The sequence below is a fragment of the Fopius arisanus genome, unplaced genomic scaffold (genome assembly GCF_000806365.1).
Source record: "Fopius arisanus strain USDA-PBARC FA_bdor unplaced genomic scaffold, ASM80636v1 scaffold00026, whole genome shotgun sequence".
In the NCBI taxonomy this organism is placed as follows: Eukaryota; Metazoa; Arthropoda; class Insecta; order Hymenoptera; family Braconidae; genus Fopius; species Fopius arisanus.
This window is the reverse complement of record NW_011887765.1, coordinates 760,893-786,541: the sequence shown is the minus strand read 5'-3', so window position 1 is coordinate 786,541 and position 25,649 is coordinate 760,893. Positions and strand designations below refer to the sequence as shown.

Sequence of the window (25,649 nt, the reverse complement as noted above, 5' to 3'; positions counted from 1 at the left end):
ATTGTAATCACCATCGTGGTAATAATAAAAATGTCTAAACGTTGAAAATTTCAAATTTTTCAATTTCAATGAATACCTCCTCGATTTTCATGTTCCCCTGATACTTTTGTGAAAATTTGGAAATTTTTAAATTTCAGCGAATACCTCTTCAATTTTCATGTTCTCCTGACACTTTTGAGAAAATTTCGAAATTTTTAAATTTCAGCGAATACCTCCTCGATTTTCATGTTCTCCTGATACTTTTTGAAAATTTCAAAATTTTCAAATTTCAACGAATACCTCCTCGATTTTCATGTTCTCCTGATACTTTTGTGAAAATTTAGAAATTTTCAAATTTCAGCGAATACCTCCTCGATTTTCATGTTCTCCTGATACTTTTCGAAAATTTCGAAATTTTTAAATTTCAGCGAATACCTCCTCGATTTTCATGTTCTCCTGATACTTTTTAAAAAATTTCAAAATTTTCAAATTTCAGCGAATACCTCCTCGATTTTCATGTTCTCCTGATACTTTTCGAAAATTTCAAAATTTTCAAATTTCAGCGAATACCTCCTCGATTTTCATGTTCCCCTGATATTTTTCCAAAATTTTCAAATTTCAGTGAATACTTCCTCGATTTTCATGTTCCGTGATGAAAAATGTTGTTTGTTTTCGATGTAAAAATTCGGTTGTCAAAAATGTTACTTTCCTCTCGCTAAATCAATTCTCCTAAATATCCTCCGAATCAAAAATCTGTTCTATTTCAATTCCAGCACTTCCACCACTGGAAAAACGGAAGGAATACTTCCTCCTTCTATCAAACCTCCTATCACTTATCAAGTTTCCCTCTTCGCAGAGGAAGTCCTTATCTCCCGATTGCGATATCCCTTCAAACAAAACGTAAACACAGTTCCTTATCACACCCCAAGGCTCTATCCTTATCAAATGGGAACATTCAGAGTTGCAGAAATTTCGTCGGTGAATCCCCTCAACCTTTTGTCACGAAATTGCCGTAATGCCTCAATTCAAGGACCAAGAGTCACTAATAAAAGCTTTGCTTTTCTGTCCAGCCAACGCCTGACGGTGACGGAGTGCCTGGAGCACCCGTGGTTCACCGGATGCAGGAGCCCAGAGATCCCCCTCTCAATTCCACCAATGGAAAGCATCACAGACGACTATCCGCTGACTTCACCAGTGGTCCCTCCAGAGGAGACATCATTACCAGAAAGATCATCAACCCCAGAGCCCACAGCAATCATTGACTCTGTCCAGAACTCCCTAGATTCGATTCCCGCCCTGAAATCCCTCTCCAAGGATTCGAAATTCGAATCAAGAACATTACCGAAGCTCTCGGATTACAGAAAAAGTCCGGCCATGCCCTTGAGGATTGGCCTGAGTCCAGACAGAAGGGACACCTTCAAGAAGAACATGGACTCACTAGCCCAGAAGTTCTCATCAGGTGAAATAGTAATTATCGAGCAAAACGTGGCAACCCAGAGACGAGCCATTGGCAATCACACGATGCCAGCCGGTGAAGTCTTCAAGTGCACACCAGTTTTTATTCTGGGTGAGGAGCAACAGTGCGACAGCGGTAGTGACACTGTATCCGAGATATCAACGGACAGCTCGAGCGATCGCAGTAGCATTTACTCGGACGACTCCCTGGATTTTATTCTTTACGGTAAAAGCCAAGGTAGAGCGAGTTTTCCATTCGCAGGTACTGAGACAGACCGATGGGATCACAGACATCACACGAGGCCCTGGCCAAGAGAGTGCAATGGCGTTGTCAGCAAGGCACTCAGTCGTTTCACTGCTGATCCCTCCAGCAAGGCATCCAGGGCAACTGTTCCACCCTCCAGCAGAGCTAAAACTGGTCTCGAGGCACTCAGGGAACGTGGTGGCAATCTTGTTGTCATTCGTGAGCCTGTCAGGGCTGGGAGATACACGAGGTACAGCGAGGTACAGTGTGAGTCTGTCCAGGCGAGGATCAGAAGGTTCCAGGTTCAGGGTGGATCGTAAAGAATGGATTAGCCTTAGGTAAAGCTTTCTTAGGTAATCGTCGATCTCCTACAAGGATGATAACACGGAAAACAGGGAAATTGTCGTTCTACTCTTGTTGAGGGACGTATGAAATTAATCCAGAGATAATCGGTGGTTTTCGTTTGGAAATTCTCAATCTTTTCTCCAGGTATATCTCTGAATACGAAACTCAGGGTTCATTCAAACACATTTTCATCGATAATTGTTCATTATTTATCAGTGATAATTGAGAGATGAAAGCATTGGGCATGAGAATTTCAATTGGTGTTGGGCACTTTGAGGTTCTGGAGTCCCTCAACCTGAGGCATCAGGGTTGTGATTGTGCATTGGCGTGAATGATTATTTTGGAAAATTTTTATTGTAAATAGCGATTGGATGGGTGAAACTGGTGTTAGCTTGATGTACATATGTATTAGGGATTGATGAATGAGTGAGAAAGTGAGAGGGGTAGAGGGAGAGAGAGAAAGAATGAGTCAAGAGATTAATGTGAAATGCGGACGCAATTTGTCCTCTGCCAATTTATCAATAGACTGACTGGCCGTCCCCACGAGATAATTGCGAATCGGATTGAGTACGCAATGTACCGATAAGTGTTCGTCAAATAAACGCCATATTATAGATGAATTGACCAGCGCGTCAAATCGTGAAAGAGAGTCATAGCTTTTTGTTTTTTTATTTTGAGGTGTTACTGTGACTCTTTTTAACGATTTGAATGTGAAAAACTTTAATATCTTGGGTGCCTTTGTTAGTAATCCTTAAGTCCACTGTATACAAAACGCACAAGAAATCACAAATTTTTGAGAAAAATGTAGTGCCTACTCCTGTATTCATCGATTTATTATCGTTTTACGATAATTGTGAGGTAGTGTTTCATTTGAAAAATGATTCAGTTTTGAGGGATTTGGTGAATTTGGGGAATGAGAGTTTGAGAATATTGTAACGGGGATATTGGATTATTTAATTTTTGTTATTCAACAGTGCTGTGCCTTATGCAATCCCGAACGAAATTTTATAACGTCGTACGATCAAAATTGAGAGCCTAAACGAGTTTTTAGGCATCTTTAATTCATGTCGCTGACATTTTTTTCTCTCAACACTTTACCATTTATCCTCGATTAAATAATTGGTGAATGGTTAAAGTTGAATACGCATTGGATAATAAATTATTGTTCATCAGGACATCAAATGTTATCTTCGATGGATAGACTGACTCAACCACTTATCAGGAAAAAAATATTATCAAAAAGAATAAAATATATCAAGTGTTCTCAGGTAGAAAAGTGACGAACGCGATAATAAATCCGCTGAGTGATTAGAATTAAAATTATCAGTATGGCGTTGTAGGAAGATTAATTCGTGTACATTAGTATTTCGTAATTTAATTTATCGTTTAATATCTCCTACGAATTGTTTTTTTTTTTTCCTTCAAACTTAAATTATTCTGGAATCGAAGCTGGTGATGGCATGTTTTTTTCCTTCTCTAGAAGTTTTTTTTTCTTTTTCTTTTTATCACTTCTTTTTCTGAATCAGCGGCCACGAGCAATCGAGAGTGTTGCACCCCTATTTGTAAATGCTAGTCATAATTTTTTGCATCACTCTGAGAGCATCTGGTCAAAATCTGTTGTTGAAGTGTAATTACAATTATATTTTTCTCCCGCAGAATGTAATACTCGGTGTGACGAATAAAATTGATGCTCGCTCAATGTTCTTTCTGTTGTGATTCAAAAATTGAATAAGACGAGATAAAATTTAAAGAAAAAAAAAACATGGGGAATCAAAATATAAAGCATTTCTTGTATTATAGCTGTTCTGGAGACAAGATTGTGGATAAAACATCCAAGTTAATTATTGGTCTACTTAAAGAGTATTTATTTTATTATTATTTTCATATTGAATTTATAGAGAATGATTTATTTAAAATTTTTGTACGTTTTACATGAGGAAAATAGAAAAATCACGACGAAAATCGTTAATTATTACGACACTTGGATGGGTTCCACCTCTTGATATGTCCAATCATCAATTATCATTACATTATATAGTTATATAACTTAAATAATATAAAGCATACTTATCAAAAAAACAACACAATCGTTTAGTTGTTAAGTTGCAAAATGTAAATATTATTTCAATCATTGTATTAATTTTAATGACTACATCAAATAAATTCTATGATAAATCTAGAAAATTCTCCACTAGTAATTACACTAATTTTCCCGTTGTTTTATTTATCATCTCTATAAATAGTAGAGAGGTAATGAGCAACAGAATGACTCAAAGAAAAATCAAAATCATGTACTTCAAGGTGAATAAATATCCTTTAGGAAAATGTCTGAATTAAATTCCAATCATAAATGAATTTCGAACTCCTGAAATTCTGGAAAGCTGCCAATTTCACATTAGTTCCTGATCCCTGACGTGTCGATGAATTTGCTATGTACAGACTAACGAGAAGGCCATCTCCAGAGTGTATTTCCTGGTGATGAATCAGGACCGAAGTGAATGTTAATCGAGTGGTTACGACGATGGGAATAATCCTGGCATCGAGCAGAGCCCACAATTCTCCCTGCATCCCTTGTCCGGAGGGTTATGTGCCTGGAAATCCAGGTACCTTCGAGGAGTTGCATAAAAAAGTGAAGGACCTATACCCCCCGATCTTCGAGGGAGCTAAATTGCGAGTGAAGAGATGCCACAATGAAGGATTTTTCACAGTCCACAGTCTCACCCTGAGCTCAATGACACCATCAGGGTACAAACTGGGCACCTGTTACACAGGCTCCAAACACGTTGGAAGACTTGAGCGATATCCGATGATCATGGGAGAGCTGATGCCCAATGGAAACCTAGCGACAACATTTGTCCACACCCTGGGCTGTCGACTGCGAGTGAAACACGTCAATCAAATTGTCAAGCAGAAATTCGAGGCATCGAGTTCTACAATCGATTACAGATCCGACGAGGCGACGTTTTCAATCACTCTGGACAATCCTGATTTTTCCAAATGCACTGGAACTCTCGTTGTTCACTATCTCCAGGCCCTATCCAACAGACTAACAGCTGGCACTGAATTCGCCTTCCACAGGAGCCAATTGATACCAGGGGGACAGGAATCGATGATTGCACTGGCTTTGAGGTACAGCACTGGGCTACAGACTTTCTCAGCAACTATTGGAAATGCTGGACTACATTTTTGTTATCATCACAAGGCCAGTCAGCAACTTCAGCTTGGGGTTGAGCTCGAGACCAGTCTTGCCAGTCATGACTCCAGTGCTGGAATTTTTTATCAGCTCGATGTTCCTGATGCTGATATCGTGTTCAGGGGAATGGTCAATACCAAATTGACTGTTGGAGGAGTTCTGGAGAAGAAACTTTATCCTATTCCTGACTCTTCGTTGATTCTCAGTGTTATGCTGAATCATGGCACTCAACATTTTCAAGTTGGAATTGGTCTCAATGTCGGGTGATTTTTTGGTTTGCATTTTGTACTTTTAATGTGTCACGGTTTTTCGAATATAAAGAAATTTTTTTAAGGCAGAGACTGACAATACTTCTGGTTTTATAGCAGTTTGAGAATGATTCGATGAGTTTTTGATTCTTTTGGAGAATTTGAAGTATTCATTGCTCAGTTCTGATGAATAATTTTGTAATCGAGAGATGTAACGCAATGAGTGGGAAATTATATTCTTACAATCATGTAATTGTCACAAGAATCAAAAATTATATTTTCAGAAAATAGTCATTAAGTCAATTAAATATTCAAAGGAATGTTCAAATATTTTTGAGGCAGTCATTTAATTCAATCCAGTTAACAAGAAAAATACAGAGTACTTAACGTAGATCATAGATTCAAAATTGCATTGAATTAGAAATTAATTGAAAAAAAACTACTATTTTGGTTTGAAACTTCTCTATGGAATTCAATAGAAAAGATTATTTGACACCGCTACGGAATAACTTTGCGATTGATTTGTGGCATCAGACATTCAATGTTCGTCGTGAATAATCTTCTCGGGCTTCTGGAGAGTTTCCCCTGACGTTGACTTAATCTCGTCGAAATTCGTCATGGCTGCATCTGGGATGAGGCCATTGTTATCTGCATAATCAATAATCTTACAAATCAGAGGGGATTCCACCCCCAGGATATACTCGCATGTCTTGGGCTCGAGGAGAAACAGGGAAACACTGGATGGACTTCCCGATGTGCCCTCAACACATTTGAGTCTCACCTGAGAACAGAAAACAAATAATTCATAATTTATTCTAAAAATGTCAAATAATTGATTTGGATAATTATTTTTAAAACATCTGAAGGTCTAGGGGTAAAGTTGTGTCATCTTGAGTGCAGGGAACTGTTATCCCCGGTCATGAGGATGTCCTTGAGATGATTACCTCAGTCTGACGTAATTTTCCAGTCTTATCGCAGACACTGCCGTCACTGTAGAAATGGGAGAGCTGTTTCCTCTGGCCCATTGGTTTTGGCCTCTTTTGAGGATGTGCCTCTATCCAGTCTAGGTGCTTCTGCTTGTCGAATTTCCCCAGGTCCACCATTGTTCTCGATCCATCTCTGTCCACGTGGTACTGTATCACTGATTTTCCATAACAAAATTCGTACTTCCACCAGCCATTTCCCTATAAGTCAGTGATAAAATGGTGGAGTGAGTGAAATAATTAAGAAACATCTGCTGGAGTAATTAGAAAATAACTTACGCCTTGCAAGCAGCGTTTTCCACTCACAAAACTCTGAACAGGATTGACATCTCCTGGTACTTGCCCGAGATTCATGTCTGTCAGGGACCCCAGAAGATCCTCTCCGTTCTTCTCCAAACTGTCTGCTGGGTGGATTTCAACTCTCACCCTAGATTCTCCATCCTGAATTATTGATTTAAGAAAACGTGAAGAGACTCTCCCATAATCCATAAGATTAATCCATTAATTAAGTTGCGAGATGAGATCATTCCACAAATTTGACAGATTTTGCTCTTCAAAAATAAAAAAAAAATCTTTCTCCAGATATTTACATTGTTCCGACCATAATCTGGGAATGGTCTCCTTCAGGAACTTATACAGAAATAAATTCGACTGGATTCTAGAATCTAGCAATTTGCCATAAAAAGCAACTGTGCATATCAGCAAAGAAAATAAAAATGCAAATGTGTAAGAACGTGTAAATAATCATGAATGAATAATTATAGGACACCCAGAGCATATGTAAGAAGCCCAATCCCCGAGAATGAAAATATAATTTCTGACCTGGCCGTCCTTATCTACACGGAAGATCGCAAACAGTTTCTGTGGCTTTTCATCCTGTTTAACAAATAATTCAGTGTGTTCACGTGATTAAATAACAAAGCCTAACGATCTGTCATTCTGGAGTGACTGATTTAAGTGAATTAATCTCAATATTCTGACTCTTCATTGGCTTCACTCAAGTCGACTTGTCCGAGGGAGGAGGGCTTAAGGAAACAGCAGAATAAAACCAGAAAATAATCGTGCAGAAACATCTACAAGAATACTATCACTAATTGATAAATTCATAAAAAATTTACTCAATCCAGTGGCCAACGAAATTAATAAAAAAAAATGATCAAAATGCATGAACAGATTGTATTATTTTCTCCTGACAAAATATTCTTTATGAAATTGAGTTTCTCATTGGATCATTTAAACGAATTTTTGGCCCCTGAATTCGCGAACAAAAAATCATAACAGCATTAAAAATAAACAGCAATAAATAATTAATAATCCTTCAAAGGAGATGAGCCACATGAAAATCGACTTTACCATGACTTTCTGATGCCTGAGCTTGTAGCTCTCAGCTTCAAGGGCATCCAGTGCCCTGGGGACCTTTCCCGCTTTATCCTGGGGCACACAATTGATCTCATCCTCACCCCCACCCCTGGGACCATAATCCGGATGGCTGCAGATGAAGGGAGACAGGACAATAGCCTCGTACTCACAGCTGGATGTCTCCTCCAGGGACAGGATCTCGTGCTTACCATGCTGATGGCACATATACAGCAATTTAATAGTCCTGGGTTTGTTGCTGAGGTCGCAGATGGTGCCATCAGTCATCTCGATCTCCACGTATGGCATCTGAATGCCATCGAACTTCTTCGTGGGAATGAGTGACTTCTTATCAGGATTCTTCGCCAACTCGTCGTACTCCAACGAGAGCTTCTCCTTCTGTCCCTTAGGGAATCTCCCGAGGTAGAACTCCTGGACCTTCACCTTTTTACCTTCTCTCTCCTCATGATACTGTCTAACGTGTCTCCCATGACACACCTCGTACGTCCAATAAGTTTCTAACTTGAAGGAGCATGTGTTCTGATTGAAAAGTGGTGCCAATAATTCAATTGGATTGGGCCCAGTGTAAGGCTCATTGCTGTTATCCTCATGTTTCCTGGCAGCTGGAATAATACACGTGTATTTCTCGTTGTTAGCTGTCGTTATGGGATACAGCTCGGAATTCTCGTTTGCCAATAAATCAGTGCTAATTTTCCCAGGCCAATTTATTTTGTAGAGTACATCAGCATCACTACCCGAGAATTCAAGACACTTCACTACCGACAGCACTTGGCATATAACCAAAAAACAGAGAGTACTTGTTCTACACATATTTGTACATTGAATTTCGTTATCACAGGCTGTTTTTTACATGTCAGTTGTGTATCGTACAGTGCAATGAGATGCCAAATGGCTACTCCATGTTTTGATTTTAGGAGAAATACTGGTGAATATATATGCACAATTTTTTGTGAAATTGTGTGAGTGAAGCTGACACGCGCACGGACACGTAGAGAAACACCAGTGGTTCATCCCAAGATTTCCCCCACCAGTGATCTGGGGTAAGTGTCAAATTCAATTCTGTAAATAATTACCAGATGTTTTTTACAAGTTAATATATTGATACAGTGTTAATAATTTATAAATCGACTTATAATTTTGTTCTAGGTTAATTGCGTTTTACAGATATGGAGCTGAAGATTTCAGCAACCAGCTGAGAGTCCCCTCATAAAAATCAAAACAAACTGGCGTTTACTCTAATCTTTGTCGCAGAAAGTAATGATATTCGATTAATTATACTCCAGGAATGACTGCACACGTTATGTGTTTAACTTCCTCGGGGGGAATCCCCTTGTTCTCCAGGAAGAAGGGAGAGGGAAGTGCTGTGAGTTGCTAATTGAATTCACTTCACTAAAATTCACTAATAATTATTTAATGCAACAGTTGTTTTATTTTCGTAAGAATTATTTTTGTATTGATATTAATTATTTTTTCTCCAGATGACCTTCTCGAAAATGGCGTCGCTGAGTGGTATCCACATGTTCCTGAAGTCTCAGGATATAAAACTGAAAAACACAGAGATGCCAGACACAACGGTCGTCTGGAAAGAATTCGCAGAATCCATAACTCTGATCGCAATAGCCAGTGGCACGACGAAGCACGTCCTCGAGAAGTTCATTGACACTGTTTTCAATGCTATGATCCTAGTCGCTGGAATCGATGAGATAAAAAACTCGAGGAGCATCGAGAGGCTGAAGAAAGAGCTGAGGAACTGCAACAACATTATCGATAAATTATTGGACTGCCTGGATATTGGTAACAGAAGCTGCAGTGAGATTGACCTGGTGGCGATGTCCAGCAGCATTCTGTGTCCCGAGAATCATTTTCTTCACAGTAGTCTGGACTTGCTGATGGAGTACCTGGACTCCTCTTATGGCTGTATTCTGATCCATGGGTGCATGGCAGTGGGGACTGACAGTTGGTTACAACTGGATCCCATCGAGAAGAAATTGCTGATGATGGCTGGCTCGATGGACAGCAGCTGCTCCACCTGCGATCTCCCAGTCTTTCTCCCAAAGATGAGTCCTAATGTGGCATTTAGACTCATATCAGTGACTCTAATAAAAGGAGTCCAGGTCCTGGCCCTCTGTGGCCCCCGTCCAGATCTAATAGAAGTGGAGAAAACGGTTGTCCAGCACTGGAGGAACAACGTCGAGACATTGAGAGCTGCGGAGCAGTCCTATCCCCAGTGTTTTCCAGCTGATCTCTCTCTGGACCCATCAATCCTAGGATTTCTCCTGGTGGACTGCAACATCGGAAAATTTGTGATGGGGAGAAATCCTAACAGTCAGTCCACGAATCAACAAATGGGCACTCAGAGATTAGACATCCTGAAGACATTTTATTACCAGGCTGTGGAACCATTCCTGCTCCACCAAAAAGGCGAATCAGTTGGTCAGAGAAATCCAAGTGATCGTCGAACAATTCAAGCTAGAGAGACCTACTGGTGCTCAGAATACCACAAGTGTCACGCACTCAGGGAAAGAGACAATATTCTCTGCATCCTGTACCCTTACTCAATTCCTAATCATACAATAAGACTGATAACTCGAAAAACACTGAAAATACTCATCTCCGACAAGCAAACCTGCTGGTAAAATAATTATTCTCTGAACATTACTGTTAAATTAAATTTCACTCTTATGTCATATTTTTTATATGACAATAAAAACGACCATAAAATGAATCAGTACGAAAGAAAAACGAAAAGATATTTTCATGAATACGTTTATTAAAATCGACTCCTCCATAAATCTTCAAATTCCTCTCATCTGTAAACGTTCCAGGCAGAGTCCAAATATCGAAACCCATGACTAGAAGATCAAGCCACGAAGAAAAATCTAAAAACAACAATAATAATTTCCTAGCTACTCCCTAATTCCCTCTAGAATCTGACACTTTGTACTTTCGATTCCTGAGATTGATAACGACAACTGTAATATTATCGAGTGATCCCCTGTAATAGCTCTGCAGAGTGAGACTCTTAGCGCCAAAATAAGGTTCATTGAGCCTGTCCCTGATGTAGGCAACAGCCTCCTCATTGGAGAAGGTGTCCCAGAGGCCATCAGAGGCGAGAATGAGAAAGGATGGATCATGATCAGTCAAATCGAACGTCAAAATATCAGGATCGGCAATAACAAGCTTTCTGTCCTTGAGTGGATAATCTCCGAGAGCCCTGGAAGTGGCGAGGATGCCAGCGACCCTCCAGACCCCATTGAAGGTAACCAAACCCCCCGCTTTGTTGATTCTCTGCCTCTCCCTCTGCTGTTGGGGCTTGTGATCGAATGACAGAGGAATTGCATTCCCTTTGCTGTCGCACATAACTCCCCTAGAGTCCCCCACATTTGCTACTGTCAGTTTATTGTCTTCCAGGACTGCAATGAGAGCTGTTGTCCCTGCCACATCCATGTTCTTCTTGGCTGCCTGTACCAGGAGACTGTCAACTGCCAATACCTCGTCTGTCAACAGCTTTGCGTAATTTATTCTCTGTCCCTCTATGTACATCGACATGTCCACTGCCTTTGGGGGAGCCTCGGGGGGTCGATCGTGTCGCACTTCCCTCGTTATTGGACGGACTAGACTGTTCAATTTGTTCAGCAGCTCTGGGTCTGTTATTCCTGATTTACTCTTCGTCGTGTCGTCAGTCGTTGACACTGTCTTCCTAAAGGACTTGCGCTTCTCCAGGGAATTATCAAGCACTTTTGATTCACTCGGGGAATTCTCTTCGTTCTCGTTATCCCGGGGTAACGGTTTACCAGCGATCATGCTCTTGAGCTCAATCACCTTCCTGTTTATGTTTGGCATCAGCTTGTCACGGGCGTAATCCGCAGCGAACTGCAAATTTTTCACGTGAGTATTGAAAATAATTCTCCTTGATGGAGAAATTAATTAATTCTTCAATTACCTCTCCTCCATGTCCATCGAAAACCGCGAAAACTGAAACACCAGTTTTGTTGATGTCCTCGTTGACTACGAATCTATCCTCCATATAAGGTCGATGTCCTTGTACTGCGTATGCTGCGACATAACCCTCCTCGAGTTCCCATTTGAGATTTTCCCCACTGGTACTGGCATTGGCAACGAGGAACTGCAGCTTTGATACCTGAAAAATCCCAAAAAATAATCGATAAATCGATCAAACGATTGGTTAAAGCCCGGGCATACCTTCGAACTCGTTTTTCGAAGGGTGTACTGAATTTTACCGAGCAAAGTTCTGCTCCAAACATCAACAGCCTGCAGGTAGAACAGTATGACGAACATAACTGTACCACAGAATAACACTTCTGGCTTGAGTGCATACAGACGCATCATCCTCCAAAAATAACCGATAGGTGTGTTGGAACCAGCGGTTAAACTCGTGGGCAAACCCACAGCAAACTTCGACAAGAGCTTCATGTATGATACATAAGTCTGTTGATGAAGTTAATGATAATTGCGGTCATCATCAATACGAACAATTAAAACATTGGGAGATTATTTTCATTTGCATTCCACTGTCCCAAAAAAATCAACATCAATGAATTTTATTTATTCATTCACAAACCATTGGCCCTATCTTTTTAATTCAGTTTAATAAAGGAAATTAGTGGTCGTAACCAGTAATCTAGGTACCAAAGTAAATGCCAAATGACGATAACAACCCATTGTTCTTTCTTGAAAACAAAAAAACAACCACTGGAGTTTTTCAATCTCTGGCTTAAATTCACCAATTGCTCGATTTTACCTGATAAAGCACTTTATCCTCCAATTCATCATCCATATCCAGCCAACCTCCAAAAACTTCAACAAGTTTCCACAAAAATCGAATTAAAACCCAAATATCATATTGAAAAATATCATCTCAAAAATCCGTGTCCCCTCAATCTTCAAACTTCTCCCACTACGTCCTAAGCCGATGAAATAATAATCAGTAATTCGAATTGGCCCCAAACGATTTATTAAATCCTTTAATTTCACTCTAAAATAGAGTGCTTATTTTTTGTGGAGTGTCTTTTTGGAGGTGTACAATCAAAGAGGATAGACTAAACTAGAGGCTCAGTTCTGGGGGTTTGAGTGACCCCAGCGGCACCGTAGTACTGCACCCCAAGAGAGGGAGGGCGTCACACGCAATGCTATTTGAAATTTTAACATTTTATGGAGTCGCTTAAATTTTTTGCCCCTATGTGACACTTAACCAAGTCCAATTAACACTTAACCAAATTCAATTAATCCTTAACCAAATCCAAGTGGCATTATATCGAGGGATGACTATTATGTCACGAAATATTTCAGATTAATAGTTACACGTCAATTACGTCCGTTAATTATATTTTCTTTTATTGAGGAGTTTGAATTGCCCGCTAAAGCTGAATATGGGGAATTTCTTGGGATCTGCCAATCACTCCCCAGAATTTCTCTAAATTCCCGAGAGGAATTTCCCTGGTGGGGGTTCCAGATGCCACTACTGTCCTGAAGACTTGTCCACCCTCTCACTCTGTCAGGCACATCTCCAGCAGTTCGTCTCTTTTTCTCGAGAGCTGACGCTTCCTTCGAGGTGTCTTAACCAATCGGAATAACGTACGAAATTTACGCAAAGGGATATTACTGACGTGTCCCCAAAAGCCCACCACTTTCCACAATTCATGATCATCCTCGAAACCAGAATTAAATCAGACGCACGACGTGACGAAGTACCACTTGATAAGAGTTAACGAAATTGTTTGTTTGTTATATCATCATCAGTGAAGTAAAATCATGGCTGTAGGAATCACTAGTTTCGTCAATTCCTTCACGAACAGGCTGTAAGTAGATAAATTATTATCATTTTTTATTGTCCTCCTTGATACCACCGCGACCTCACTATTTATTGCTGCTTTTCAGATATATGCAAATAGATTTGTTTATGCATCCTAGGGCTTCTCCACTCAATTCCCACGGGAGGGGATAATCTCCAATTTTTTTATTTCAAAGGTTTTGTCGATGATGTAATGAAAAAAAAAAAACGGAGAGTTGATTGCGTAGAGGTGTTGGAGGAATCTCTAGAGAGTGGACACTTCTTTTTTTATTTTAATAATTCATGATTTAATGGAGAAGTGGTAGAGCGAGATTGCAGGGAATTAATGTTTTTTTTAATTATCGATTTATCTGGACGGCTATCGATTTTCAGGGGAAGTGGTGGGGAACTTTTTTAGAGCTCATTAAATTTTCAAGAAACAAAGCCTTTTGTTATTTCTTCGTAACATCAATAGTTTTTATATTAGATGGTGTTTAACAGAACTGGGGAATTCAAGATTTATTTTTCTTTTAAAAGAATTATTATGAATTAGATAAATTTGGAATATTTAGAAAAAAGAAACATTGAAATATTCATTAGTTTTTCACTGTCTGATAAATATAATTCTCAATGTTGTTGGCATCCGTGCTGAGTCGCTTTCCGAGTATTAGTTGATAAGAGACGACTGATAGTAATGACAACTCTTGAGGGGCTGGCCTTGGATTGAGTTTTAATAATTTATGGTGTTGATAGGGAAGCACCTCTCCGACAGCACCTCAAGAATGTCTACGGATGTTTGGCACTGTCATCTTTGACAGCAGGGGCTGGTGCATATGTTCACCTGTTCACGAATCTCCTGGAGGCCAGTCTCCTGAGCACTCTTGGTGCCCTGGGCCTCCTGATCGCCCTCGGGGTCACCCCCGATAATGGAAAAAATCAGAAACTCCGTCTTGGGTATCTCCTGGGGTTCGCTTTTCTCTCCGGTCTTGGACTGGGACCTCTCCTGGAAATTGTCATCAGTATTGACCCGAGCATCATTGTCACTGCACTCGTAGGTGAGTTCATCCTGAATGTCCATTAATAATTTAGCACCCGGAGTCTAAATATCATTTTTATCTATTGACAAAAATTTTTGAATTAAAAACAATTTATATTTACAAAATTATGGATTTTTCCACTTGACTTTGAATCACAAATTTCGGGAATTCCCAGAAAATGATGTTCTTCACTGATGGACCAATAAAATTCATTAAGTTTCAGTAATTGCTACATTTCCCATACGAATAAAGACCAAACAATTTTCTCCATTTAACAAACAAATTACCCAGACATGAATATTAAATCGTGGCGTCATTACAGTAGAAACTGCCGCGTAAGTTTCCCCCTCTCTAAACTAAACAGAGCAGTAACTTTGCTAACTACACGTAGACGTGTGCCACAAATAGCGAATTTTCAGCTTCAATTAAAACTTGAATTGAATATAAAAAATTTCAGGATCAACGGTAGTCTTCGTCTCCTTCAGCCTTTCATCGCTGTACGCACCTCGAGGCCAGTGGTTGTACCTGGGTGGTACTCTCATCAGCTTATCGAATATCGCCATCCTCCTGCTGCTTTCCAACATCTTCTTGCGTTCAGTCTTCGTCTACCAAGCACAGCTCTACCTGGGACTCATCCTGATGTGTGGCTTCATCATCTTCGATACACAGCTGATTGTCGAGAAATTCCACATGGGTAGCAAGGACTTCATCGGCCACTCGCTGGAATTGTTCATTGACCTCTTCAGGGTATTCCGTTATTTGGTCGAAATTCTCTCCATCAAGGTGCGTAAAATATCAAAAATTTTCCTTCAAAAAATAATTTTTAATCTTTTCTGATCTCTGTTAAATTCCCAAATATCAGAGCAATGAACTTTTTCAGTCTGAATTTTCTTAAAATTCGTGTGCATTTTTCTTTAATAATTTATGTTTTTATATTTTCCATTATCAGGAGCAGCAGAATCGCAAACGTAAGCAATAATTCAGCGCGATAAAAGCGAGAGGTGTCACCGACATTCGAGTAAATCCATTATAGAGGTCTTCATCCTTTCTATTATATATATATCTACTTTAATTCATATTTAAAATAAACAAATAAAAACCAAGAGGAACCTAGATTTACTACGATAAACAAACTTGTTTCTACTTAGTTAATGAGTGACTATTGGATATGTTTTCGATAAATATTCGTGAGATAGTGAGAGAGATTGTCGAGTACTATTCTCCTTATTTTGTAAAGATAAAAAACCATAAATTATTTCGCGTCAATTGTTCCGTTTCTTCTCTTTGAATTTACACATGCTGTAATAATTAAATGATCAGGTTTATTATAATACAATATTTTTCAACTTATCAATCAATCAAATAAATTTATCATAAATAAAACCTTTTGTTTCTATTTTTCAACTTCATCCAATAATGCATAACTTTAATAATTCAATAATTTATAAATCAAAAAACGAATGCAGACAATTTATTCTATATTATGTGATTCACTTTATTAAAATCTAGTCTTTACACATACATTACACAATTCGTTATGAAAAAAAAGGGGGAAATAAATCATGTGTAATCCATTAGTCCCTCACGTATGAAAAGTGATTGAGTAAATATTAATGGAGATGTGGTGTTAACACCTCGAAACCTGGTGTCATCATCAAAAGAAAATTTACACATTCCGTCCGCGCAATTGACAATTGCCAGTCAGAATTGTCTGTTCAATACGGCCGCTGGCGGTCCCTGTCCCTGTCCCCTCGTCTGTAAAGAAACGAAAAAATGGTTAATACTTGACGAGAGAAAAGTTATTAATCGATAGAAGCAACTCACCCTCCACCTCCACGCATGGGCCCTCCACGTCCACGTCCGCCACTTCCACCTCTGTCGCCCCCACGGAATCCTCCACCACCTCCTCTGCCTCCCCGATCACCCCCACGTCCACGATCATTCCTGAAACCACCACCTCGTCCACCCCTGTCTCCACCTCGACCCCCACGGCCGCCACCGCCACCACCACCGCCGCCACCTCCTGCACCTTCTGGTTTTGAGCTTTTGCAGAGATTGCACTCGTCGCGCCATGCGAAATTCGTGTTACCACAGTCAGGATTTGTGCATCTGATTATAAAATAATTCGATTAAAAACATTGGATTATCTATAACCACAGAAAATAATGAAATAATTCATTAAAGGGTAACAAATGATTTTTTTCCTTCAATTTTTCGGCGAAATCTCTGAATCTAAAAAAAAACGGAATACTTGTCGAGATCATTTTTATAGCTCCCACTTCACTTCGCAAATATTTCGCTAATTCCCTCCGACGAAATGGAAAACAATGAAAAAGATAAAAATCTTTGGGTTTTTCCTGGAATTAATACAGATAATTATGAGACAAACCTCCAATCACCACCACGACCTCCAGAATCTCTCCTGTCGTCTCCTCCACCCCCTCGATGATGATCGCCCCCATCCCTGTCACCTCCACCCCCGCGACCACCGAAACCTCCCCTCCCGCGGCCCCCACCGGGTGCACCGCCCCCTCGTCCACCCCCACGTCCCCCTTGCCAATTGCTCTTGTGCTGGGCCATCTGCACTTTAATCGTACAGCCCTTGAAATCCTTGCCATCAAACCAGACGATCGCAGAACGTGCCGCATCCTGATCATCGTACGTTACAGTTGCCTCCCCCTTCGGCTTCCCAGTGTTTTTATCTCTGTACACCCAAATCTTGGGTTTGCCAGTGCGTTTATCATTCTAAAATAATAATTACCATTTTTTACATTCAATCTTCATTCCACCGATCGATAATTCCTTAACCCTTCGTGGGCCTCGAACAAAGTGACAAAAAATGTTACATGTTTTTTTTTAAAAGGAATTGATTGTTCATATTTTTTTTACTTCTTTTGATATTATTATTTATTCATAAAAAGGGAATTGATTGCTCAATTAAATGATTAGAGTGATAAAAGTGTTTTATGAATAAAATCCCGATACTACTCACTTTAATAATTCCAATCGCCCCAAAATGCTGGCAAATCTCCTCCTCAGAGACTCCTGGATCCATTCCAGAAACGAAAATAGTGTCCTCTTGCACGACCATCCCGTCATTGCCGCCATTCCGGTCACCAAAGCCCCCTGCAACGCGGCCACAATTAAAAATCCAATAAGCAATAATAAAAAAAAAGAAATATATCCATCTCTCAATCCGAAACATCCCTAACAGGATCAGTTCCTTTAAAAAACCTACATTTTCCCTAATAACTACAATAATTTCTCCAAAGCAACGTGATCCGCGTTATTCGAAACAAAATAAGCAAACACTGTAATTACGGCTATGACGATAAAACCAAAGAACATCATTACGATGACGATAAAATTTGTTCATCTCCATCGAAAATTTTCCCCCCACCAGTGATTTAACCAAATCATCAACACAGCGTTGTCCAATTGTCATGGATTAGCTCATGACATTATTTTACCACATGCCCTTAAACTTCTCCGTCCCATTCACCGAGTCATCATAAACTCTTTACCCATAACAATAAATCTTACAATAAACCATTAAAAATTCTTTATCACCAATATACGGTTTAAAAACCACACACCCTGCCTAGGATTCATATGACCACATGTTCCTTATACTCCATAACGTGAATATTAAATACCAATGATTCAATAAATAAATCATCGTCAATAAAAAAAGTTTTCCCCCCGCCTATAACGTACCGCCAAAAACACCAAATGAATTTCGTCTAATTATCATCGTATCCAACACAAGGTTGCAGTTGCATATAAAAGGGCTCCAATCGTAGTAACAGACCATTTTAATAAATCATACCCCAAAATTACACCTACTACATACTAAGGGATTTTTTACTGGTTTACATATCCCCCAGTCGCCATGTTATACCACCGTAACAAATTCAGTAGCGAACAGGTAAAAGGTAACAAGAGGAATATCTCCGAATCCAGCAGAGACTGCAAAATTTTGCACGTGTCCTTTTTTGTAGCTCACATTCCGCTCTGTGAAAAAGGTCTTATGAAAAATATCGGTATCCCCCGTAGATTCAAAGATATTCCTCGAAAAGGAATTCCTCCAGAGAGAAATAAGTCGACTTGTTGTCTTGTTGCCTTTCTTTTTTCGCTAGTCAATTGGAAACTTTATAGGTTTTTCTACCGCTCGTTCGATCTAGCTTGAGTTGAAAATAACAACTCGATCAACCAATGGACAATGCACAATAACAAACAGTTATTAATAAATAATCAGATCCTTAATCAGAATCGCGATGTGGTAGCCCTTTCATATAGTGAACGTAACCGAGCATTAATTAAAATGTTGATTCTTTAAAAATATTAGATTGAATGCGTGAATAAGCACCAGATCAGTACAGTACGATCTGGTGCATTTACCTTTGTTATAACCACCACGGCCACCGCCACTGCTAAAACACAGAAGCAGATATACCAATGAGACGACTCATGGGGGGACAGACTCGATCAGTTCGATCGTTGATGTGTTTTTTCATATCGTTGATTCATTGCCAAACCCCTTCCTTTCTCTTGATGGTTACCTACTGTCTAAATTTCGTCTGTCACCATATTCGTATAAATAATTATCTTAAACTAAGTCAGGTTACAAGTTGCAGTCGGTTGATTTATTGGTGTTGGCATGCAGGTTTACCTCTTTTATTTGCAAACGATTCTTCTGGGTGAATATCTCAGAGAACATTTCCTCCGAACGATACAATGGGCCCTGGAGGAATCACATTCTCACGGAAATCATTATCAAAAAGTATTAAACTTAAATTACATATTAAACTCACAAATAATTAAACATTTCGTCTAATTTGGTACAAGAATTTTTTTAATTAATTATCAGGGGCCTGTGATTATGAATTTCAATTCAATTATTCTCCTCAAATTAATTCCCCTCAAATTAATTGTGAATAATTTCCAATTGAAAATTCATTGAGTGCGTTTTTTTCTTCTTTCGTTAATGAATGGAAAGTGGGAATGAAATCCCAGAGAAATAATTCCTCTAAAGGCCCTCGACTTCGAGAAAAGTACCACTCAGATATCCCAGGTGTATTTCTAATAAACCAGAATCCAAGACAGTCTTAAGTAAAGACAGTTGGAGCCGAAACCGCAATAATTTCCATAACCAGCATGAGCCCTCCACGAGGGATAAACAGAGCGTAGAGTTGGCGATATCGTTCTGTACTTTAAGTTTATAGTAGAAAGTGTATCAGCAAGCCCCAGATCAATACCAAGTACTGAGGGACGATATGTGCATCGTCAACGGACACACCACCTTCTTCCATTTTTTTTTTAATCACTCGTTACGATTATTCTGCGCAAATGATGGGAGTCATTGTGGCAGATATATCGATGCATTCAGTAAAGAAAAAAGGGTTCAATCAGAGGTGTGGGAATTATTCAAATTGAATAATTAATAGTAAAAATAATAGAAAAATCGCATAAATTTTTAATTGAATTTTGTTATTCGATTCAATTTCATTCGAAAACTATTCGCACACCTCCAGTCAACCTTTACACCGAACTAGGATAAATTTTTCAATTTTTTTCGCCCCGATAAATGTCTGAAGCACCCAAATAGAAAATGGAGCGATCTGTCAGACCGAAACAAATTATTAATCAATAGCTTCCATAACTTCAATCGTTTTTTTCTTTTATTAAAAAAAAAACATCAACGCAAATATTGATTCACTCAATTAAAATAGAACGAAAAAGTGTGAAAAAAAATTTTAGAGCAATAAGATAAAGGAAAAAGGGAAAACTAAATGAATATTTTGCTTCTCCTGTTGAACCTTTTCTTTTCAACCGTTAATTGACCCTTCGGTTCTAAAAGTATTCAACTATTCGCATAAACAAATGGCGATGACAATTAAATTATTGAATTATTGTCTGGCAGACTGGGTAGGGTTCGGTGTAAAGGTTAAAATATTCAAGTGCTCGAGGTATCAGACTCTCCACAAATACCAGAATCCCACCGAAGATATGGTCCTACCAACCCTCTGGCTCTGTCGATTCACCCAGAGTGAATAGCCACCCTAACAGGTGATTATCTCGGTGATTATTCCCTCGATAATGCCATTACCATATTTTTACGTCATTTGTCGTATACAACCTGTTATCATTACCTCTTTTTCATAACAAACCAGTTATACCTGTGCGATAAACAACAACCTGTAGGCACACTTCAAATACATTAACGCCGAAATGGCAGGTGAACCACATTTTTTTTTGTATGATTGATGAGTTAATGTTCGGAAACTTCATTCCAAGATAATATACACCTACTTGATGGTACCTTTAGTGTCTCCAGAGGGGACTCTTATCGTCTGTTTTTTTTTTTTATTTTTCGATATTCGACGAGAGGAGGAATTTTTGGGGATTAAGAAATGGCAGACTTACTTGTAACCACCGCCACCGCTCGAGCGGTCGTAACCCCCACGGTCGCTGTAACGTCCAGCACCGCCACCGCCACCACCACTTCCACTTTGTCCTGAAAAAATAATTGTTATTATAAAACAATCAGAATTACCAATAAAATTTCAAAGGAAAAAATTCGAAATTTTTAACAGCCACAGAGTGGCATGAGATAATTTCTCATTAACGAATGAATTAATTTCTTGAATATTCTAATGATTTTCAATTTACAAGACCCTGTGATGTATGGGGGATAATTACCTCCGTAACCTCCTGAGGATCCTCCACGGTTATATCCACCCCCTGAATTCCCTCCGTAATTACTCCCCCCGTAATTATTGCCACCACCAGCAGCAGCTCCACTGCTCTGATTGCCAGAGGCACCGTAGCTTCCCTGGGTGTAGCCACCCTGGCCCTGGGCCTGATTGTAATCCTGACCAGTGGATGTACTGTAGTTGTTGTAGTTACCGTAGTTACCACTGCTGGGTGGAGGCTGGCTGTACTGATTGTAGCTTGCATTACCAGAAGATGGTGGAGGATACGATGTATCCTGTCCACCACTCGGTGGTGGCTGGCTGTATTGGCTGTAGCCTTGCTGCTGATAACTCGAGTATTCTGGAAAAATCAAAGAATAAAAGTGGAATATTTCGAGATTAACCAGTGAAAAGAATTAAGCCATGAGTTCTCCGAGAATTCTCAAAAATATCATCTCTAAATCATTATTTACAATAAAAAAATATATATATATTTCATGTATAAGTATAAATAAACAATTATCTTTGTTTAACCAGAGAAAAACGTCGTAAATGAAAAATGAAACAATTTTTGATGGGTTCTAATTTCACCCCGACATCTATACTTTTCGAACTTATAAAAAATATACAAATAAATAATAATAATCACTGAAAATAATAATTTTTCAATAAATTCTGCCTTTGAAAATACAAATTTGAATTAATTCAGAGACGACGGAATTATCGATTATTCAAATGAAAAATCACGCGAGCACCGATTCCCAGTGGATGAACAGTCAACGACGTGTAAAAACAATTGGTGAAAAAAATGGAGGAGCAAAATTATCGATTGCACCCGATAAGATGCTAGATACTAGCTGCAATGAGGTCATGACTGAAAAAATCAGTTTCGGGGTTTTGAAAAAGGATTGGCTGGTGATTAATTCCGGAATTATGAGAAATATCGCATGTAAATTCTTGGCATCATCTCCGGGGGCCGAGTGCGTGGGGTTGGAGCATCAATGGACCCTAGCGTCATATGATACTTCCGCGTTTGTTGATGTTTTTTATCGGGCACGTGGTGATACCGAAGATATTTGTGAGAACGAATTTTTTTAATGCGAGCGACAGAGGTTTATGATTTTGAGTACTTACGGTTGTCGGTCATGATGCCGACGTAATTATTTGTAGAAAATACGACGTGAACACCCGCGTAATGGCGGGAACCAGAGGAAACTGAGGTGCGACGAAAGTGAACGCCGGGGAGATCCAACGTTTATGCGCGCAACCCACTGCACATACCGGATACAGCTGTTTTGACACTCGTTGTCGCGCGAATGGAGGACAACAGCTTCTTCCTTGGAACTGAACGTCCAACCAAAAATAATTAAAATTAACGTAATTCCATTGGTACTAATTAAAACTATATTGTACATCGTTGGTAAATATTCATATAATAAACATTATTACGTGTGCACTTACGCAATTATCAAATTGAATGAATCCTGGATTTCTAGACGACAAAATGGAAACGGAAATGACGGATTTATTATGATAATAAATTGGAGATGGAAAAGCATTTCACTTTCTATACGTCTCAGATTCCTTTCGAGTCTCATCACATCTTCAATTTTCTCGATTTTTAGGGAATGATCAATGAATTTGCTTCGAGGATTAATCACAGATGATTGACAGAATAATTTTATAATTAAACTATTTTTATTCGTGTCTGCATTATAAATACTACTCGTTTAAATCGATAACATTATGACGATTCCCTCAATTTTCTCACATTCACTTTCAAATAACATTGCCAACCGCTGTATATTTAATTTATTTACATGAGTGTGCAGAATCTTTGGAATAGAGCAGAATCCGCATTATTAACTATTTCATCTAAACCCATAAACTCAGGACATTCATATACGCACGTTTCCCCCACATTAGCTCGTTAAATAATTCGTCACCGATTGATCACATTCAGCAGAAAAAAATCAGTGGCTAAAACCCAGTGGCAGTGTCCATTATTCATTCTGAAATAAAGTCCCAGGTGTCATTGGCCAATTGAACGAGTAAAAAATAGATCATATATTTTGCTGATTGATTTTTTCTCAATGAGATGTTGCCACACGTTCTCCCAATTTTTTTATGACAACAGGATAAAAAATATCTCGATAACATATTTATCTCGTGAATAATTTGAATTTTCCTTTCGATTCTCAGTTGAAAATTTTTTTGAATGAATAATTCGAATGGAAAACTTCAATTGGCTACGATTTATCAATTCTCCACCGATCAGTCAACCAATAAATTACGAGGGGGGAAAAATAAGGCAGTTAAAACATAATTAGTCCATTGACGGCACGTTGATTCCAGTGATCTCGATTTGACGTTAAAATTATGGATCACGAATTGGAATGCTGGGAGGGTGTCAATCCACCGGGATGCTCAGGACTGTGTTTCTGTTTTTTTCGCTTCTTCTCCTTCTTCCTCTTCTTCCTCGCTTCCTTCTCCTCGTCGTGTCTCTTCTGCTTCTTGTGTTTTTTCTCATGTGTGTCAGCACCGCTGATGTCAGTGGCTGCTACCTCTTGGCCCGCAGGCACTTCACCAGGTTTATGTTTGTGCTTCTTATGTTTGTTCTTGTGTTTTCTCTGGGGCGCTTGATTCACGTATCGATACTGCTCAGGTAACTGCACACGTACATTATTAAATCATTAATCAGTGGTGAAAAAAAAAATTCAAGGATTAATTTGGGCAACTTACAGGTCCAGGATGAAGACGAAAGCCTGATAATTGAACACTTGTCAGGGGAAGCAATTCTTTACCCACTATTGGTGGTTTCTCAATTACAGAACGTAGTGAACTAAAAACAAATGGATAATTGATAATCATTTCACTCGACAAAACAAATTCTCAGGAATATTTCGCCATCTCTCTTAGATTCAGAAATATTCCTGTAATACCAGACAGGGGAATAATTTCCCTTGCTACCTTTTCCTCTTTAGTCTTACCTGTTGTCTTGATCTCCAGGAGTATCAATAATTCCAGGCAGATTGGGCAGAAAAGAGGACAACTGCTCCTTAAGTTTCTTCCCACTGAATTTGCTATACGAATGCTCAAGGCCATAATAGGCCATCAAATTGGTGGCTCCAGTCAAATCGCTCTCCCCTAAAAACCAACAGAGAAATTCACGTTCAATTCTTCTCTTCAATTCTTCCAGCCAATTCCTACGTTTTCCGTCTATTCGTGTCAAATGGAATTGGAAGAAAAACGTTGGAATTTTTGTATGAATTCAGGCAAATGTCTGGCAGATGGATAAAAAATGGTGAAAACGAAGAAAAATAAAAAAAACTTCCAACATACCAGGCGGTTCCTTCATCAAATAGAAGGGTCCACTGTGGACGATTGACGGATTCTTTCCCAGTGAAATGGTGGTTTTTAACGTTCCCGTTGAGTCCTGTCGTGATACCACCGGTGAGCGTGCACCCCTCGGTGATGACTTTGGCGAGTACTGCTCGACTTTACCACGAAACGGATCGCCCATCATCATCCTCCAGCTGTTTTACTTCATCCCACCGTTTACCACGAAATAATAAAACCAAACCCAAGAGTAACTCAGTAACCCCTGCCAAACCTCCCCCAGACCCCCTGGAAATTATTGGAAAAAATATCCGACTGAATGCCCTCCAGAGGGAAGAGCCCACAAAGCCAAAAAGCTAGAGGCTAGAGCCTCACGTCTCTCATCAGTTTCCACATGATTAAAATTCCCCCGAACGATGCAAACCGTTACCTCTGGCTTCACCCGATTATTTATCACATCTCATTGCGTAAACATAAGATATTACACACGATAAACATGGTGACTGACTCACTGCTTGTTAATCCTCCTCTGGGGCTAATCCGATGAGTACCTGAATTCTCAGATTGTCCCCGACGAGGCTAAATTGTCACCATCACTGACCAAAGTTCACGTCAAAGTCTCTGTCAAAGAGGATTGACTAAAGTAGAGGCTCAGTTCTGGGGGTTCCAGTGACCCCAGCGGCATCGCAGTACTGCACCCCAGGAAAGGGAGGGCGCCACACGCAATGGGGGTGTCTGCCCATCAGCCGACTCGGAAACTGGAAATTTTAATTTTTTAATTAAACTTAAAAATCCCGGCGAAAAACGGCTGTGAATTTCAGAGGCTGCAAATAAATAGAATTAATTTTTTTACGGCTACAAAAAAATTCATTGAATAAGCCCTCCTATGATATTGGGTAATAATATATGTTGTGAGTGGTTGGAGAGTGAGACTTTAAGAATAAATTGACAGTACGACTGCGT

At 39.4% G+C, this 25,649-nt stretch overlaps 8 protein-coding genes across 12 annotated transcripts in view; 4 read left to right on the top strand and 4 right to left on the bottom strand.

Annotated features, from left to right (window-relative positions):
- Positions 1-3,798, top strand: part of LOC105264961 (serine/threonine-protein kinase 17A) — a 54,428-nt gene extending 50,630 nt beyond the window's left edge. Inside the window, exon 6 of the mRNA XM_011302198.1 lies at positions 1,050-3,798. Coding sequence (XP_011300500.1) covers positions 1,050-1,998 — 949 coding nt within the window. The 3' untranslated portion in view covers positions 1,999-3,798. The remainder of the gene's footprint in view (positions 1-1,049) is intronic.
- Positions 3,799-4,341: 543 nt separating this feature from the next.
- Positions 4,342-5,884, top strand: LOC105264959 (mitochondrial import receptor subunit TOM40 homolog 2). The gene has a single exon (XM_011302195.1). The coding sequence runs from the start codon at positions 4,545-4,547 to the stop codon at positions 5,481-5,483; it is 939 nt and encodes a 312-aa protein (XP_011300497.1). The 5' UTR covers positions 4,342-4,544; the 3' UTR covers positions 5,484-5,884.
- Positions 5,793-8,800, bottom strand: LOC105264960 (endoplasmic reticulum lectin 1). Of its 2 annotated transcripts, XM_011302196.1 has the most exons (5): positions 7,801-8,799; positions 7,270-7,323; positions 6,727-6,888; positions 6,409-6,648; positions 5,793-6,245 (listed from the first exon to the last, which is right to left on the bottom strand). In XM_011302196.1, exons 1-5 carry the CDS (start codon positions 8,632-8,634, stop codon positions 6,003-6,005), a joined length of 1,533 nt encoding a protein of 510 aa, XP_011300498.1. In that variant the 5' UTR covers positions 8,635-8,799; the 3' UTR covers positions 5,793-6,002. The 2 variants fall into 2 exon arrangements, with proteins under 2 accessions (XP_011300498.1, XP_011300499.1); XM_011302197.1 differs by lacking the exon at positions 7,270-7,323 and having other exon boundaries at positions 7,801-8,800.
- A 289-nt stretch (positions 8,801-9,089) lies between these two features.
- fy (fuzzy planar cell polarity protein-like protein) lies at positions 9,090-10,552 on the top strand. The gene is made up of 2 exons (XM_011302194.1): positions 9,090-9,187; positions 9,303-10,552. The coding sequence occupies exons 1-2, from the start codon at positions 9,110-9,112 to the stop codon at positions 10,458-10,460; spliced, it is 1,236 nt and encodes a 411-aa protein (XP_011300496.1). The 5' UTR covers positions 9,090-9,109; the 3' UTR covers positions 10,461-10,552.
- Positions 10,553-10,574: 22 nt separating this feature from the next.
- Positions 10,575-12,894, bottom strand: LOC105264956 (protein phosphatase 1L). 2 transcript variants are annotated; one of them, XM_011302190.1, is made up of 4 exons: positions 12,587-12,894; positions 12,028-12,273; positions 11,768-11,965; positions 10,575-11,697 (listed from the first exon to the last, which is right to left on the bottom strand). In XM_011302190.1, exons 1-4 carry the CDS (start codon positions 12,620-12,622, stop codon positions 10,738-10,740), a joined length of 1,440 nt encoding a protein of 479 aa, XP_011300492.1. In that variant the 5' UTR covers positions 12,623-12,894; the 3' UTR covers positions 10,575-10,737. The 2 variants fall into 2 exon arrangements, with proteins under 2 accessions (XP_011300492.1, XP_011300494.1); XM_011302192.1 differs by lacking the exon at positions 12,587-12,894 and having other exon boundaries at positions 12,066-12,145.
- A 485-nt stretch (positions 12,895-13,379) lies between these two features.
- On the top strand, positions 13,380-16,002 carry BI-1 (Bax Inhibitor-1). The gene is made up of 4 exons (XM_011302193.1): positions 13,380-13,643; positions 14,369-14,670; positions 15,110-15,435; positions 15,602-16,002. The coding sequence occupies exons 1-4, from the start codon at positions 13,597-13,599 to the stop codon at positions 15,629-15,631; spliced, it is 705 nt and encodes a 234-aa protein (XP_011300495.1). The 5' UTR covers positions 13,380-13,596; the 3' UTR covers positions 15,632-16,002.
- A 120-nt stretch (positions 16,003-16,122) lies between these two features.
- On the bottom strand, positions 16,123-22,606 carry LOC105264955 (RNA-binding protein cabeza). 3 transcript variants are annotated; one of them, XM_011302187.1, is made up of 8 exons: positions 22,482-22,606; positions 21,355-21,708; positions 21,079-21,169; positions 19,054-19,085; positions 17,645-17,778; positions 17,042-17,397; positions 16,477-16,761; positions 16,123-16,407 (listed from the first exon to the last, which is right to left on the bottom strand). In XM_011302187.1, exons 1-8 carry the CDS (start codon positions 22,492-22,494, stop codon positions 16,368-16,370), a joined length of 1,305 nt encoding a protein of 434 aa, XP_011300489.1. In that variant the 5' UTR covers positions 22,495-22,606; the 3' UTR covers positions 16,123-16,367. The 3 variants fall into 3 exon arrangements, with proteins under 3 accessions (XP_011300489.1, XP_011300490.1, XP_011300491.1); XM_011302188.1 differs by having other exon boundaries at positions 19,054-19,082; XM_011302189.1 differs by lacking the exons at positions 19,054-19,085; positions 22,482-22,606 and having other exon boundaries at positions 21,355-21,702.
- An 895-nt stretch (positions 22,607-23,501) lies between these two features.
- MED19 (mediator complex subunit 19) lies at positions 23,502-25,297 on the bottom strand. The gene is made up of 4 exons (XM_011302186.1): positions 24,690-25,297; positions 24,338-24,494; positions 24,090-24,189; positions 23,502-24,016 (listed from the first exon to the last, which is right to left on the bottom strand). Exons 1-4 carry the CDS (start codon positions 24,874-24,876, stop codon positions 23,732-23,734), a joined length of 729 nt encoding a protein of 242 aa, XP_011300488.1. The 5' UTR covers positions 24,877-25,297; the 3' UTR covers positions 23,502-23,731.
- Between the last annotated feature and the right edge of the window lie 352 nt (positions 25,298-25,649).

What these genes read in the sequence shown, in the direction of transcription:
- MED19 (XM_011302186.1), bottom strand. Translation starts at nt 24,876, where the DNA reads ATGATGATGGGCGATCCGTTTCGTGGTAAAGTCGAGCAGTACTCGCCA. An exon ending in CCTGGAGATCAAGACAACAG is followed by an intron (nt 24,190 to 24,337) that starts GTAAGACTAAAG and finishes ATTTGTTTTTAG; the next exon opens with TTCACTACGTTCTGTAATTG. An exon ending in TTCGTCTTCATCCTGGACCT is followed by an intron (nt 24,017 to 24,089) that starts GTAAGTTGCCCA and finishes GTACGTGTGCAG; the next exon opens with TTACCTGAGCAGTATCGATA.
- fy (XM_011302194.1), top strand. Translation starts at nt 9,110, where the DNA reads ATGACTGCACACGTTATGTGTTTAACTTCCTCGGGGGGAATCCCCTTG. An exon ending in AGAAGGGAGAGGGAAGTGCT is followed by an intron (nt 9,188 to 9,302) that starts GTGAGTTGCTAA and finishes TTTTTTCTCCAG; the next exon opens with ATGACCTTCTCGAAAATGGC.
- LOC105264955 (XM_011302187.1), bottom strand. An exon ending in CCGTGGTGGTTATAACAAAG is followed by an intron (nt 17,779 to 19,053) that starts GTAAATGCACCA and finishes GCCGCGTTGCAG; the next exon opens with GGGGCTTTGGTGACCGGAAT. An exon ending in GGGCGATTGGAATTATTAAA is followed by an intron (nt 17,398 to 17,644) that starts GTGAGTAGTATC and finishes TTATTATTTTAG; the next exon opens with AATGATAAACGCACTGGCAA.
- LOC105264956 (XM_011302190.1), bottom strand. Translation starts at nt 12,622, where the DNA reads ATGGATGATGAATTGGAGGATAAAGTGCTTTATCAG. An exon ending in AGGATAAAGTGCTTTATCAG is followed by an intron (nt 12,274 to 12,586) that starts GTAAAATCGAGC and finishes CTTCATCAACAG; the next exon opens with ACTTATGTATCATACATGAA. An exon ending in TCGATGGACATGGAGGAGAG is followed by an intron (nt 11,698 to 11,767) that starts GTAATTGAAGAA and finishes AAAAATTTGCAG; the next exon opens with TTCGCTGCGGATTACGCCCG.
- BI-1 (XM_011302193.1), top strand. Translation starts at nt 13,597, where the DNA reads ATGGCTGTAGGAATCACTAGTTTCGTCAATTCCTTCACGAACAGGCT. An exon ending in AATTCCTTCACGAACAGGCT is followed by an intron (nt 13,644 to 14,368) that starts GTAAGTAGATAA and finishes TGGTGTTGATAG; the next exon opens with GGAAGCACCTCTCCGACAGC. An exon ending in TCGAAATTCTCTCCATCAAG is followed by an intron (nt 15,436 to 15,601) that starts GTGCGTAAAATA and finishes TTCCATTATCAG; the next exon opens with GAGCAGCAGAATCGCAAACG.
- LOC105264959 (XM_011302195.1), top strand. Translation starts at nt 4,545, where the DNA reads ATGGGAATAATCCTGGCATCGAGCAGAGCCCACAATTCTCCCTGCATC.
- LOC105264960 (XM_011302196.1), bottom strand. Translation starts at nt 8,634, where the DNA reads ATGTGTAGAACAAGTACTCTCTGTTTTTTGGTTATATGCCAAGTGCTG. An exon ending in GAAAACGCTGCTTGCAAGGC is followed by an intron (nt 6,649 to 6,726) that starts GTAAGTTATTTT and finishes ACTGACTTATAG; the next exon opens with GGAAATGGCTGGTGGAAGTA. An exon ending in GAAAATTACGTCAGACTGAG is followed by an intron (nt 6,246 to 6,408) that starts GTAATCATCTCA and finishes TTCTGTTCTCAG; the next exon opens with GTGAGACTCAAATGTGTTGA.